The sequence below is a fragment of the Pempheris klunzingeri genome, chromosome 13, assembly GCF_042242105.1.
Source record: "Pempheris klunzingeri isolate RE-2024b chromosome 13, fPemKlu1.hap1, whole genome shotgun sequence".
NCBI classification, from domain to species: domain Eukaryota; kingdom Metazoa; phylum Chordata; class Actinopteri; order Acropomatiformes; family Pempheridae; genus Pempheris; species Pempheris klunzingeri.
Genome location: NC_092024.1, coordinates 19,814,368 through 19,828,878, shown reverse-complemented (window position 1 = coordinate 19,828,878; position 14,511 = coordinate 19,814,368). Strand labels below are relative to the sequence as shown.

The 14,511-nt window shown below is 41.5% G+C and overlaps 1 protein-coding gene across 1 annotated transcript in view; it reads right to left on the bottom strand.

The window, feature by feature from the left end:
• Positions 1–14,511, bottom strand: part of trim9 (tripartite motif containing 9) — a 33,639-nt gene that overhangs the window by 4,393 nt on the left and 14,735 nt on the right. Inside the window, exons 4-9 of the mRNA XM_070842708.1 lie at positions 5,774–5,884; positions 5,157–5,310; positions 4,175–4,320; positions 1,399–1,537; positions 1,115–1,124; positions 359–372 (exon numbers count right to left, since the gene is read on the bottom strand). Of these exons, the coding sequence (XP_070698809.1) occupies positions 359–372; positions 1,115–1,124; positions 1,399–1,537; positions 4,175–4,320; positions 5,157–5,310; positions 5,774–5,884 (574 nt within the window). The remainder of the gene's footprint in view (positions 1–358; positions 373–1,114; positions 1,125–1,398; positions 1,538–4,174; positions 4,321–5,156; positions 5,311–5,773; positions 5,885–14,511) is intronic.

Genomic DNA, 14,511 nt, shown 5'->3' with positions numbered 1-14,511 from the left:
CAAAGCCATAATTCAAAACTCAAAATGCATGGTTTCCAAAAAGAAATAAGAAAACTGACAAAGAAGTGGCCAAAAAACTTATATTTCCCCCTGAATTCTTGAGAAGTTGTCCTTCTAAAGATGCAAAGCTTTAGTCTGGCAGCAACAATTTATTATTCTTAAGATCTTTATGAGTTCAGTCAAGTTTTCTCTGCTGCAAACGAACAGCAAAGCCCTGAGAAGAAGAAGAAGAAGAAGAAGAAGAAGAAGAAGAAGAAGAAGAAGAAGAAGAAGAAGAAGAGGAAGAAGAAGAAGAAGAAGCCGAGACTCCAGTCTGTGAATCTATACTATCATTGTTATTAGATCTGTGATAAAATACCTGCCAGCTGTTTGCTAGAGCACAAAATGACGTTTAGCACAAAACAAACATAATATCGATAGAAATATTACCAGGAAAAAGACTTGATCATGCAAAAAAATGTGTGTCAAACACATGTGGGTAAGATATCATCACCAAAAAGTAAAAACTGGGTTTCAACACCTGAGTCAAGTAAAATGGAAATGAATGCATAGAATCCACCTGGGAAACACAGGAATACAGTAACAAACATGTGGCAGGTCTTTGGAGAAGGAAAAGAGCTGAAGATAAGAAACATGGAGGGATGATCAGTGACAAACTGATTTCAGTATTTGATGTAGGGATGTAGATTTAGTCATGTCTTGTACTCTGTGTGTCTCATATCTCTCTTTCTCTTCTGATAGTATTTGATAGTTTCTGTAACTAAACTTCTTGGTAGATATCAGTGGATATTCACACACTGATACTTAAGGCTGATGTCCTCTAGTTGGGCGGTCAATTGGCTGGTTGATATGCTTTTATCTGATCACTGGTCGATCGCCGCTGTTATTTTCATCAGGAGAAAAGAATTCTTAGTACCTTATTTTCATGTATTTATTATGTCACAATAATGTAACAATAATAAAGTTTAGAGGAATGATTGATATGAGAGAGCATATTGTGTGTGTTGATATATACACTCCTATATGAACGTTCTTTGGTTGACTACAGTCCCACTGAAACCAATATGCTGTCTGCAGGTGTATCGACCCACTTAATTTGTCGATCTAGTCCTACTTCAGATCCACTGCATTGAAAAGTGGTGTATACTATAGAGGAAGTTTGCTTCCTTTATCACAAACATATAAAGGCGACTTGCGATTCGAGCTGAGTTCAGTTCTGCCAGTGGAGAAGCACTAATAAATGTTTTCTACTGGCAGCACAGACTTGAGTCTTGACTCTTCATTCCAAATACTGACTGGAAAGAGGAATAAGTGAATGAATTCTGTCTGAGAGTGTATTTTTCCTTAAAAATATACAGTCACATAAGCAGTAGGAGGAGGAGATGATGCTTCACGTACTCTCAGAGGTCTGCATGATCAGTGTCTTGCTGTACTGGCCCACTCCGCTGGCATTAAAGGCTTTCACTCTGGACTTGTATGTGCTGTTGAAGTGGAGCCCGTCCACTGTGCAGATGGTCTCCGTCCCCACGTACACTTCCTGAAAGACACATAGCGCTTCCTGTTAAGCTGGCAGATTCATAAAGTGCATAACTACGACACAGAACAGACAGACAGTCCTGCTTCTCTAACGCAGTCGGCTCTGCTTCTGAAAGAGAGTCCCTTTTGGATTTGGCAGTGAGCGTAATAAGTGAGAGTGTGAGTTTGTACAACTGAGCGTGGGCGAGGCAGCCCACGCCGGAGTATAATTAGACATGGGGACACAACTCGCCAAGGCGCAGCGAGGTGCTGCGTTGGCAAGCCTCAATGAGTCAGAGAGCAGGATAGAAAGAGAGCACGTCCCTCGCAATTTGGAAAATAGTTGTTTTGCAAACTGTAGGTACACAGGTGCTAACGTTTTGTCTTTTTTGTGTTATTGTCCCGTCCATTTGGGTAGAAATCTGTTTTGATATTGGGAAGGTGCACAATGATGCAAAATAAAAATTCTAAAAAGTTATCGATGATTTTCCCTCAAATGCTTTAAAACTAAAGTAACAACCCTGTTTTGAAAAGGTACGGAATAGAAAACACAGATATTTGTGTTGAAGTGTAAAACAAACATTCAGGTAAAGTACAGATACCTGATAACTCTACCGGGTGGCAGACTGTAAAGACAAAACAACACCCTTGTGCTGTAACTTGTGGGTTAAAAGTGAAAACACTGGCAGACTGTCTCCAAGCTGTGACAAACTTTGGCGACGGCTGCCTTCCAATTAGCAGTTAGTGGATGCAGTTGGTGAATCTGTCGGCAGATTGGATGTAAATGATCACCCTCTTATGGAACAGTTGTAATTAAGACTGAAGGATGAAGGCTCATGCAAACAGACAATTACAGAACACAGCATGAACTGAACAGCGGCCGGCTGGATTTAGAGAGGAGGGTAAAGCGACTAAAGGTCAATGGCTGCTTTTTCTATATTAAAACACAGGATGCCTTTACAAACAGCTGCCCTTCACATTACACAGGGAGTGTTTAGCTCGGAGTCTGTGCGTGTGTGTTAGCAACTGTTATCCAATATGAGCCTCTTCACAAAGCACTCAAGCTGACTGGGTGACTTATTTACAGTTCTATGTGTAAAAAATAAGAGTTATACAATAAGTAAGCAGCCACAAAGTCCAATATTCATATCATTGTCTCATGTTTTGGGGTCTTTTAGTGAAAAGCTCTGGTTACTACTATTTTATTTGTGCTGCACCAGTTGTTTAGAGGAATCTGATGGACGTGTTGTGCTCTTTGGGAGTCTGAGAGACGGCTGAGATTGAAATATGGGGTCCTTTAAAGTGATGTTGAACTTTTACAGGTTTCCTGCAGGGTTGAATTCAAGACTTTTTAAGACCCTTTTAATACCACATCGAATGAAATTTAATACCTTATCAGAACCAGTTGGGACAATCAGATAAAAAAATATTTTAACTAACATCACTGCCTGTAGCATATAAAAGAAATTTTAAAGCCTTTAGTTAATTAAATGTTAATATTTTTAATACTTTAAAACGCCTTTTTCTTTGAGGACACTAAATTCATTGCTTCTTTTCAATGCATGCAGATACAGTACACTGTGTGATGCTGGTAATGATATGATATTGGTGATGGTTGATATCTTTGTTAGCTGCTCTTCTGCACCAAAAGTCATAAATGCGGAACAGAATTTTTAGCACTTCATTTACTCTCATCACATGGAGAAACAACAGTCACAGCACATAAACAAAGCAGAAAAACTGTTTCTTTCTTGTTGTTTCCTTTCTTTTCTCTCTATGACTAAACATTATTTTCTTCTTTTTGTCGTCTTCGTGTACCGAGTCTTTACAGTAAAAGTAAAAATGGGTAACAGGACTCATTAGTTTCCCACTTACAGAGCAGGGGAGCAACTATAAAAAAAAGATCTTGGCAAAATGGCAAAATACTTGGCAGAGAGCTTCATCCCGAAGTTTAACATCACATTAAGACAGTGGTAAAGATCTCCCAGACTGATTGCTATGAGAGCCCACAGTCTTCCTCTAAGGAGAAACTTGCCCATACAGGTTTAGAGGTCGGACACAGATATTCTCTGCTATTGTGCAGAGCGTATTGTTCAGGAGATTTAAGTTCCCATTCTAACAAAGCAGGGGCCTCAATGTATGGAGAACAGGGGAGGGTCTAAGGTGGATCGATTACACGGCGAAGTTCTGAGAGGGTATAAACACCACTTTGATCCCAGATCACGCTTCCTGCGGGATCATCCCAGCTGACAGCTGCATTACAGACCTCTCTCCTGACGGCGTGTCATTCAATGCCTCACTACAGTGTGTCACATGACTCTCATGTCAGCCAGAGCTGTGCAGTGCGGCCGCCACACATCAGCTCGAGGGATTTCAGCAACAAAGCGTTGCTTTCTCATTCCCCTGGCTGAGCTTGTGGCCTCCCTGGCACCAAATGAAGGAGTCTTTGTTGGGAGAGAAGGCGGGTGCTGTTCTATAAAGGTGAAATATTACTGTATGCAGTCCTTTTTATCACTTTTTGCCTTGTAATCTAAATGTAAACCCAACAAAGATCCTCCCTGTTTAGTCTTTTACAAGTGAAAATAATGTCTTCCATTAAAGTCAAGAGATAAATCCTGACGGGTGGAGACAAAAGAGTACCTGCAGAGGGGACACCTACCCTGAATGGACCCCCGTTTCCATCGTCCAGCTCCAGGATGTATCCGTCCACAGTGATGGTGGAGAGTGGTGGCTGTTTCCATGACAACGTGGCGCTGTTATTCTGAGTGCAGCATTCCTCCAGCTGGAGCATGGGAGCAGCTGGGACTGAGGAGGGCAAAAAAACAGGCCAGATTATGGTCCACTGATAGATGACGATGGCTGCATGTGAGCATAGGCTATACACACACACACACACACACACACACACACACACACACACTCCCAAACTGGATGTGACTCTGCAGTGTATGAAGACCTGTTCAGTATTCATCATTTATAAATTCAGTGATGAATATATGAATTCATAATGCATTAATCAAGGGCGTCCGAATCATGAATATAAATACACCAAACTTTCTTGACTTTCTGAGGAACTTAAAGAATATTCTTCTAATCACCTATAGTATAGTTTGTCAGTGATATCTCACTGTGTGTGTTGAGCAGGTAGATCAGTGCACAAAGCAAACACATCCAGAAAGTTCCCTAACTTTAAATTGCTTCTGAATATATTTTCATGTTCACATGCAAAATAATTCGTGATTTTAAAAGATAAAAAGGTCATTTGCAAGAACAAACTGTCTCTAAATTGCAACTGCAAAATGAAGGGACTGTTCCCTTGGTAGAATGAGTACAAAACCTTTACTATAATAACCCATTGATTCAGTACTACAAACACTGCAGGTTTATCATGCCGATTTTTCATAACAGAGATCAGTCTGACTACAGAGCAGCTCCTTCACAGGCTTGTAGGGATTTGCTGTCTTGGTCAGAAACATTTCAGTAGAGAAGACATTAACTCTCAAGAGGGCTTGAACCCGCCTCTTTGAGTTTTAAAAAAAGTCTCCATCTATGAGTGCTTGCTCTCCTCCTGCAGCCCCTCCTCTCGCCCACTCCGGTATAAATCCCTCAGGTGTCTCTGCCCATTATCTTCTCCCTTTTACCTTTCATCTGGACAAAGTCCAGCTGGTGGATCGTCTGCAGGAGGGGTCCGCTGTCCAGAGTGAGGTCAAAGTCGCTGGTCATCCTGGGGGTGAGGGTGCCCTTCCCCCACTGGCTCTCTGTCATGTGGACCCTCCGGATCAAAGCATCAGAGATCTGAGAACAACATTGGATGAGTGAGTTCACACTTAAAACTGTTACTCATCAATAAAAGATACTGTGCTGGGAACTGGAGTATCACACAGGCTCACAAAGGGTTTCTATCATCCTCTACTAAAACAACACACACATTATTTTAATTAAAACATTGGGAGTATAGAAACAACCTTCAATTAGCACACTTCCAGTTGATAAATTATAATTCACAAATCACACATTTGCTTTACAGTCTGTACAGCACACAAGTCCTTCCATCCTCCGAGCTTCAGTTCAGATGAGAAGATTATTTTTTTTGAGTCCGTTGTTTCTCAATATATTCTTAAGGCAACAGTAGGCCGTTTTTCTGATTGTCTAAATGTAGATGTTAAAACTACAGTATATGTTAGACATCCTGCTCCCCTTCATTAGCTGTAACTTGGAGCAAGAGAAAACTGGAGCTGTAGCTTGATGTGCATCGTACCTGCAGGAAGCCACTGGGGTCATTCTCCTTGATGACCTCCAGACAGTACTCCATCAGCCCCGTGGTCTGACGCAGCTTCACCGTACAGTGGGAGATCTGATCCCGAACCACCTGGAAGAAAGTGGATAAAAAAAAGGGTGAAAAACAGGAGAAAAGAGGGAAAGGAAAGAAGAAATAGCCATGAAGGAATTATGTTTTGCAAGTATAATATATTTATACAACAACAACAAGCACACAGAAGATAATCATATGTTAATCATCACCCTTTTCCTGTAATCACTCTGAAGTGAGACATGAATAAAATGCTGAGTATAAATAGGGCAGAAAAGGAAAGAGAGAGATACAGAGAAATTACACTGGAGTAAATAAGCAGAAGGTGGCAGAAATGCTGGTAAATGAGCAAAGAAGAGGGACAAAGGAGAGTGGAGGAGAGAAAGAAAGGCAAAAGGCAAACAGAGGAACGATGGATGCAGAGAGAGCTTAAGACAACAACAAATATGGCGACATTGAAACGACGTGAAAGGACAGAGAAAGAAAAGAGGGCGGATGGCAGGAGGAGGCTGGAGAGCGCAGATTAAACAAGGCTGTTAATGGATGAGGGGAAGATGAATGAGGCGACCAGGTTGAATACCAATAATGAGATTAACACCAGGACTGTCAAAGTGATTGATCGAGACATTTTTTTTTTTCCTCCCTGAGACTTGCACACACAGATTGAGGGAGGAAGAGGAGGCTGAAGGGACGCTGGCAAATGATCCTGTTATTGACGTTAATGCACGGAAAGTGACATTTTGTTTTCGCGCGTCAGCTGTGTGAACAGTCATCAGCTCTGCATTGGTGGTTACATCAGAGATGAGACTGATCTAAAATATTTGTCTGTCTTCCTCAGCAGCGACATTTCACCCTCAAACTTGCACCAAAGTCAAAACATGCAGTTTTTTTAATTTAGTTTTGTAATCTTGAATGCAGTAATGTATTTCTGCCTCAGAAAACACATTTGACATTGGAGAAAGATGTGTTTTTTATTACTGCCCTTCCCATATTCAGAATTTCTCTTCCCACATCATGATCTGAATAAAAGGAAACATTTTCGAATCGATAAAAGAAACCCTCCTCAGCGCACGTGCGACAAAATATTCGACTGATTTGATCGGGTTCGACAGACGCGACATGGGAGATTCCCTCTCTTCCACTGACACTACTGATGTCCACAGAGCCTACTTGCAACAGTGTGAAATAAATGGAGGTGCTGGGCCGAGGGTTGCTAGGTAACAGAAACTTCACTGCTGCTATCTGAGGGGCTCCAAGGCTGAATGGAGAGGAAAATCCTTTCTGCAGCCGCGCAGAGACTGACGGCACACATGAAGATGATTTACAGATGACTGCAGTCAGGGTGCATCGATATGCAAGTACTGTAGCACTGACAGATGACAAACAGTAAAGACTTCTGTATGGGTATAGTTTATTCAGTATGTAACACCACTGTAAGACAGAGATAGCTTCAACATTGCTCCTTTTCGAGGCTGTAATCAGAGCATAACAGATGTGAACGTTTTGGCTGATTCAGTGAAATATACATCTGACAAATTAAGGTACTATTGTATTTGACACAGAAACCCCATTAATCTGATATGTCTACAAAGCAGTCCTGCATACTGGCTTAAAGGCACAGATTTCTCAGCATCCAGCAACGTTTCTACTGGTTGACAAATCGTCACAGCACCCTGACAATCATTGTGGTCAAAATGGCAGCATCACTGCCATCAGTGCCGCTAACAAAGCTGGATCAATGTTTTAATCACTGAACATCCACTGAACATTCAGTTTACTGTCGTTTCAAATGATCCTGTTTGGCTGCACAGCATGAGTCTGTGATGATTGTACAGCTGGCAGGACAGAGGGATAGAGGAGGATAATTGTGCAGTAATCCCTTTGTTTTGTCAGTTTATTCAGACAATATACATGCTAAGGCAGCAGTGGAAGAATACCATATCATAATACCTATGTTAAAAAGCCGTTTTAAGCTCTGTGATGATTTATTTTCCAGCTGTTTAGAAGGGGGTTTAAAATAGTTTTCAAAATAGTTCATTTAGATTAAGAACCCATGAAGGAACAATTCATTCTTCAGTTTATCAGAAAAAAAATCAAATTCAAAACCACCACATTTGAGGATCAATTGTTTTCACTGAACAGGGAGGGAATAAAAAATTGTTATCTGAAAAAGCAACTAAAGGGATCAGACATTACATTATTTGCCTCTGAGATGTGGTGGAGTAGAAGTATAAAGTTGCTTTATTCAGCCCTCAGAGAACTGAAATCTCCTGTTCTCACTTCACATTGTTTGGGCAGCTGAAAACAATTTCGACTGACCTCAGGTGCCTTCAGACAAACTGCAAACTTGAAAATGTGAATTTTAGTTCTGAGCCACTATAGACACCTCGTCTCTTTCCTCTTCAGCTGTTTCCTCTTGTGCTCTTATCTTCTGCGAACACCAGGGGAGGTGCGATTTGAGCAGAATCTGCATGTTTGGTTACAGAGTCTGGACTCGCATTTGTTTTGACCTCCTTCGCTCTGCCAAAATATCTGTGGCTTTGCATCCCTCTGGCTGCAAAAATGACTGAATACTTGCTCAGGCTCTGTCCATTCGCACTAGTGTGTACTTAAATGAGCAAAACATAAAAATATAACCCCTTCAGACTAAACAAAACAAACTGTAGGTCTGACTGCACTCTAACAGGATTAAATATTAACTGCAAACAAAAAATTTTCGACTAAAAAAATATTGACTTAACTGTAAACATGTGTGTGTATATATATATATATATATATATATATACACACACATTATCATATTCTAATTATTCCCCTTTATAGTGCCGTAATCAATCTACCAGGGGAGTTTAACGTGTTTTCTCATACAGTAAGAGAGGATCTCATTCCAGTTTTGATGTTTTGGTCTATATTTCTCTGGCTGGTGGCCAAACCCTCCCTGCTGTGTCAGGCCTGGAACATCCACACCCCTGCAGTGGCCTGGCGGAGCTCCAGGAGGAGTTTCTCATTGCCATCCCTGCCTGTTTAACAATCAGATTTGCTGTCCCTCCTCCTTACGCAGTATAATGGAGTATAATGGGCTACATATGGAGGAATTTTCCTTGATGGAGCTGACAACTTTTAGTGAACCTTGTCCTTTTGCCTGCTCTTTACTTTCCTTTTTTCTCACAGATTCGACACTTGGTGCTGCTTACCGAGCTGCTTTTCTCAGCATTCCAGTCATCGTTCCTGAAATCTGCTTTAAATCAGCTTCGGAATAAGATATAAAAGCTGCCACCGGCAATACAGCTCCGCCAGATGATCAACGGATAACCACTGCAGGGAAGATTCATTTATCTGAATTTAACACAGAATGAAGGGACAGCAGCAGCTTGAGGTGGGACGCAAGCAGGAAATTCAGCATCATGAGAGAGAGAGAGAGGGAGAGAGAGATAGAAGAGGGGGGTGAGTGGCATAAACAAAGTTCAGGACAGTGGTGGAGGACATGGCTGTCTGTGTAAGTGGGCCACAGTTTCTGCAGCAGCAGCAGCAGCAGAGACGATCAGAGCTCACAGGGGGAAACAAACTCCGTCCTCTGTCCTCTCAGACATATGTGGCTGTCGTGGTGATTAAGCGCATCGTCACACACACTCACAGCGCTGCTAAAACAATCCCAAACAAACAGAGGGCAAAATTAACAGAAAGCTCGGAGCACTCAAACATACTGTAATGTGTTCACAGTTGGCATTCGTGTTTGACAGCAGACCTTCACATTACAATTCCTCATCCCAGGACCCAGGTGAGACACTTATTCTGTTGACAGACTCATTAAAACATGTTGCTGCTAACATTTAAAGATGTGCTCTTTGTCTGTTTGTGACCAGGATTATGGAAAAACCACTGGCCAAAGGTTCATGAAACTCAGTGAAAGGGTGTCGCAAGGGCAAAGGAAGAATCCATTACATTCTGGAGAGGATTCAAATGCAATCAAGCAATCAATAGCAGATCTGGGCTACTGGCCTTGGCGGAGGTCTGTGCTTTCCAAGTGTCTTTCTAGTAAAAAATCTTTTTGTATTCAAATTTACAACAAGCCGCAAACACAACACTGACAAATAATCAATATTTACAATGAACATGGCAAACGAGTATTTATGCATCCAGGAGATACGGAGCAAAATGAGCTTTCATATGTGGTCTCTCTCTTTTAGCTTGGTTTTTGGTCTCCACCTCCTCCTGAATAAAATATCCGGCTCTTCAGCTGCTAAATGCTCCACTATGTTCACCAGCTAGTTTCCGACTGTCTGCCGAGCAGGTAGTGAACTGTGAGCTTTTACTTACTGCGGCTGAAAATGACCCAGAGAGTGAGAGTGAACCAAATGTAAAGTTGTAGGTTGTAAACACCTAAATAATAATAAGTTCAAACGATAAAGCTATAAAGCTCCATAGGTCTGATTTGGGTGATAATTCTGGGGGGGGTTGTCACTATAAGCAACCATTTCACGTTACACATTTGATGAATTGTTGACATGAAATATTGGCTGTAGGAGCTTTTAAGAGATTAACACAAACACAAATGTTGTGCACCAGCACTGACTACAACCAAACAAGGGAGGGTATTTAAAAAGAGGCCAATATTATCTCGTATCTCATCGGCTGCACATATTGTACTGAAGGTGAGTCTGCAGGACATGCTGCCGCTTTGTGAAATAAATTGCTTCTTCTATGTGTTTCTGTTGTAATTATTAGGCCACTGCGGCACTTTCGGCCTTGTAAGATACTGTGGCTGCAGTCTCCTAACCTGTCCCTTTACAGCAGCACAGGCTGGAATACAGTCAGCATAAAATCTAACAGCTTGATATTATAGGAGTTCATAAAGATGATTTGATGATACTGTCATGCAGTGCAGTAGAAACATGTAGAGAAGTAGAATATAGGAAAGAAAAAGCGTGATAGAAAATAGATAAAGGAAAGAAAGACGAGCAGTGAAAGGAGAGGAAGAAAGATGGTGGAAAGGGAACATAGTAAGAGAGAAGAGGAGGAAGACAAGAGAAATATAACATTGTGATGGGAAACATTAAATCAAACTGTTCGACGATGAAAGGAAGATGAATAAAGGTGTTAAAATCACTTCCTGCTTTGTCCTGTACGTTACGTGCTGCAGTGATGGTCAGAGAAAGTGACAAGTGCCACTTCCACCAACACTCAGCTGTCAGTGAGGATCAGGGTGCCGCCTGCTTGGCAAATAATGTGTCTCATACGATAGCAACTCCTGGTTGACCAGAGACTCCAGCAAACTGAAGATCCCGACCAAGAAACAGTGTGTTTTTTCAGTGAAAAACACAAGAAAAAATCCCCTATAATAATTTTAAACCTGTGTGTATTTTCACTGTTTATCTAAATGTAAGATTCTTGGTACGTTGGTCAGACAAAAAATAAAGAACATCACATTGTACTCCACAGAACTGGAATGGACTGTTTACTATTTCTTGGACTAAATGATTAATTGACTTATCAAGACAGTAATTGGCAGATAAATTGATGATGAAAATGATAAAATTGCTGATTGCTGATTACTCCACCAAGTATTTTACAAAGAAAGCACACAGTAAAATTCAGATGAACAATACCCTGGTACTGAATTCAGCAGCACTCTTAATATTTCATGTTCATCCTCTCTGCTGAAGATCCCACTGCAGCAGTAAAAGCTGTCGTTCACACTGAGTGTTCTTTCCATTTCCTAAATTCGTCTGTGAGCCACTGTTACAGTCATAACCGTTCACCGTGTTTGATTGCTTAACAGCAGAGGACCCTGGGGAGCAGGGATCCCCAGGAGCAACACACTTAGTCAGATGACTAGGAGTCAACGGGGAGGCCAACAAATCACTACAGTGAAAATAAAAACAGCCAGTACTCATTAAACGACCGGGGCTGGGTATCGACAGGACGAAGCATCCAGTGGAAAACTTCAGAGCGAGCAGAAGAAAACATCGACTGACTTAGTTTCTGATTCACTTTGTGTTTCTCTAATCAGCCCTCAGAAGAATCTCTCATCAGTTCGCTGCTGACTCTGTGAGCTCGGATCTCCCACATGAAACACAGAGAAAGGGCCTGACAGCAGAGGCTCTGTGCCTCGCTTAGATCATATTCAATAAACTCTATACAGTAGATTAAAGCACTGTACTAGTGCTTAGCATGGCATAAGGACTGGAGACAGCTAGACTGGTACTATCCAAAAAAAAATAAATAAAACCTACCTACCAGCAACTCTACAGCTCACTAATTAACAAGCTAGATCTTGTTTGTCTGATCAATACGAAACCGTCACTGTGAGGTTGTCAGCAGAGACTCCAGGGAGTCGCTCTGCCTGGCAAAGGTATAATCCAACATATATCTTCCTGTAAAGGCAACAAGTTGTGTTTTTACAGGAAAATATATAGAATATTTAACAACTTTTTACTGATTAAAAAAACACAACTTCTGTTAGTTTTCTCATCCGTGGACAGGCTAGCGGTCCCAGTGTCAGTCAGCTAAGCTAACCATCTCCTGGATGCAGCTTCTTATGAACAGACATAAGTGTGGTGTCAACCTTCTGAAATAATGCCTGGTAATAAAGCTATAATAAGTGTCAAACCAAAACCGTCAAACTGTTCCTTTCCCATTCAAGTGCTTCTGGGAGTCTTCTGAAGAGTTCGGAGTCAGCAGTCAACAGCGACTTTATAATGCCAGAAATGTCAAAAGTTGCATTTCACAAATGCACAGCCTCTGCACTTTATGGCAAACTTAACAAATAAAGGAGCCTATATGAAGTTTGGTGTGATGGATTTTCAATTAAACATGTTTTACATCTTTGTAAGTTGATTTCCATACCTTACTGACATAAAGTGAGAAAAGTGGCTGCCTGAGTGGAAGAAAATCCACCTAAAAACTTTGGAAAATGGCTGCCAGTGTAGGATAAATCATGCAGTTTTATGATTATGACATTTTTTTTAAAACTAAAGTAGTGTTTGAACCAGCATTCAGGATGAGAACATTAACAGAAAAGATAAATTAACAATTAAATTACTGAATAAATACCTTTGGATCTGATCTCAGTATTCTCCTTGGCTATGAAATGGCGGATCACCGCTCTATGGATGTCTGAGTGGGACTGAAGTAGCTTTTGTAACCGCTCAGTGTGACCAACTGCCTTCAGACTACTTTCTGCCTCCTCTGCCATCTCACTAAACAAACACGTGGGCCAGGCTTCCTGTCCATGACATTAAGGACTCCTTCTCGCCACTGCAGCTTTAAACAGCAAGCTCACCACGTCTCGGTCACCATGGCGACTGGGCTTTGGCGTCAGCGTACAGGAGCAGAGGAGAGCAGCAGGTAGCTCTGCAGGAGATGCCAAATCAGCTGCAGCAGCCTCCTTAAATAGTTTTTAATTGATTTGGTGTTCTCTATGCTTTGTATGGCTTCTCCTCATAAAAAGAGCTTCTGAATCAGCAGGATTAATCAGGGCACTTCATTAGTTTCTTAATTGGACACGTAGAATATGCATAGCTGGCAATTTGTTTTAGGCAACAATCTGCTTTTCATATGGAAATCCCATCCGAGATGCTGCATCTGGAAAATACACAAAGGACGACGTAATCATCAGGCGCGCACCGGGACAGAAATGTGTCTCATTTAATTACGGCTGCAGGATGACCTCTGCCACTAAGCCACATGCTAATGGAGCAGAAAGCTTCCCATTGACTGCCCATGTCAGAGGGGCTCCAATTACTGGAGGTGCACTCAAGAAAACGAGGAAACGATCCTTCCCCTGCACCTTCAACTGGCTGATATCTACTTAAACTTAAAGTTTCTTGCATCACTGCCTCTGTGGGAAACTCCTATGATGAAGGCAGTGTCCCCGAGTAAGTACGCAGCAAAATACAAAAAGAATATCTGTCATGGAGAAATGTGTCTTTCTAGTATTAAGATTCAGTGAGCAACACATGGAGGCACCGAGCTGACAGGAGGGATCAGATCTGCACTGAGACACATTAAAATTCCTCCATCTTGGAGGTGTGAATGTGTCCAATGCCTCTCTGCCACTCAATAAACACCCACCCAGCAACAGCCTTCATCATCGATGATCAACGATTTAACATTTTAAGTGAGTACAGGGGCACCTAAAACTAGGCTAGTCATGTGCCACCTTTGGGCAATTAAAGTAGGAACGCTGGCAGTTTTTTTAGCTGGATCCATAAACATGTCTCAGTGTGCTCCATCTACAGGGAAAAAAGTAATAGCTGCTGTAATTTTGACATTTGTGACCCTACCGGCAATGAGAGTAACAACTGCAGGTTTTGTAGCTGCTGTCAGGTTTTATATTTCAACTTGTAAAAAGAGTTTTGTTGACTGGAGCTTACTTCCAGCTAAATACTGGGAGTAGTTCACATTGTGAGTATCATTGTGTGTCTTTGTCCTGCTTACTTTGCAGAGGGAGGGATGGTGGACTTTGTTCAATGACAATAAAGCAGTACAAGAAAAGTTCATTTCAGTTCAATTGGGGCTGACTGTTTCTCCAGTTAACACAAATGCCCAAAAAAGCTTAAAGAAACAGCTCGACATTCAGGGAAATACGCTTAATTGTTTTCTTGCCAAGAGTTAGATGCAAATATTGAAACCACTCTCGTTTCTGTAAGATAAGTATGAAGCTACAGCCATCAGCTGGTTAGCTT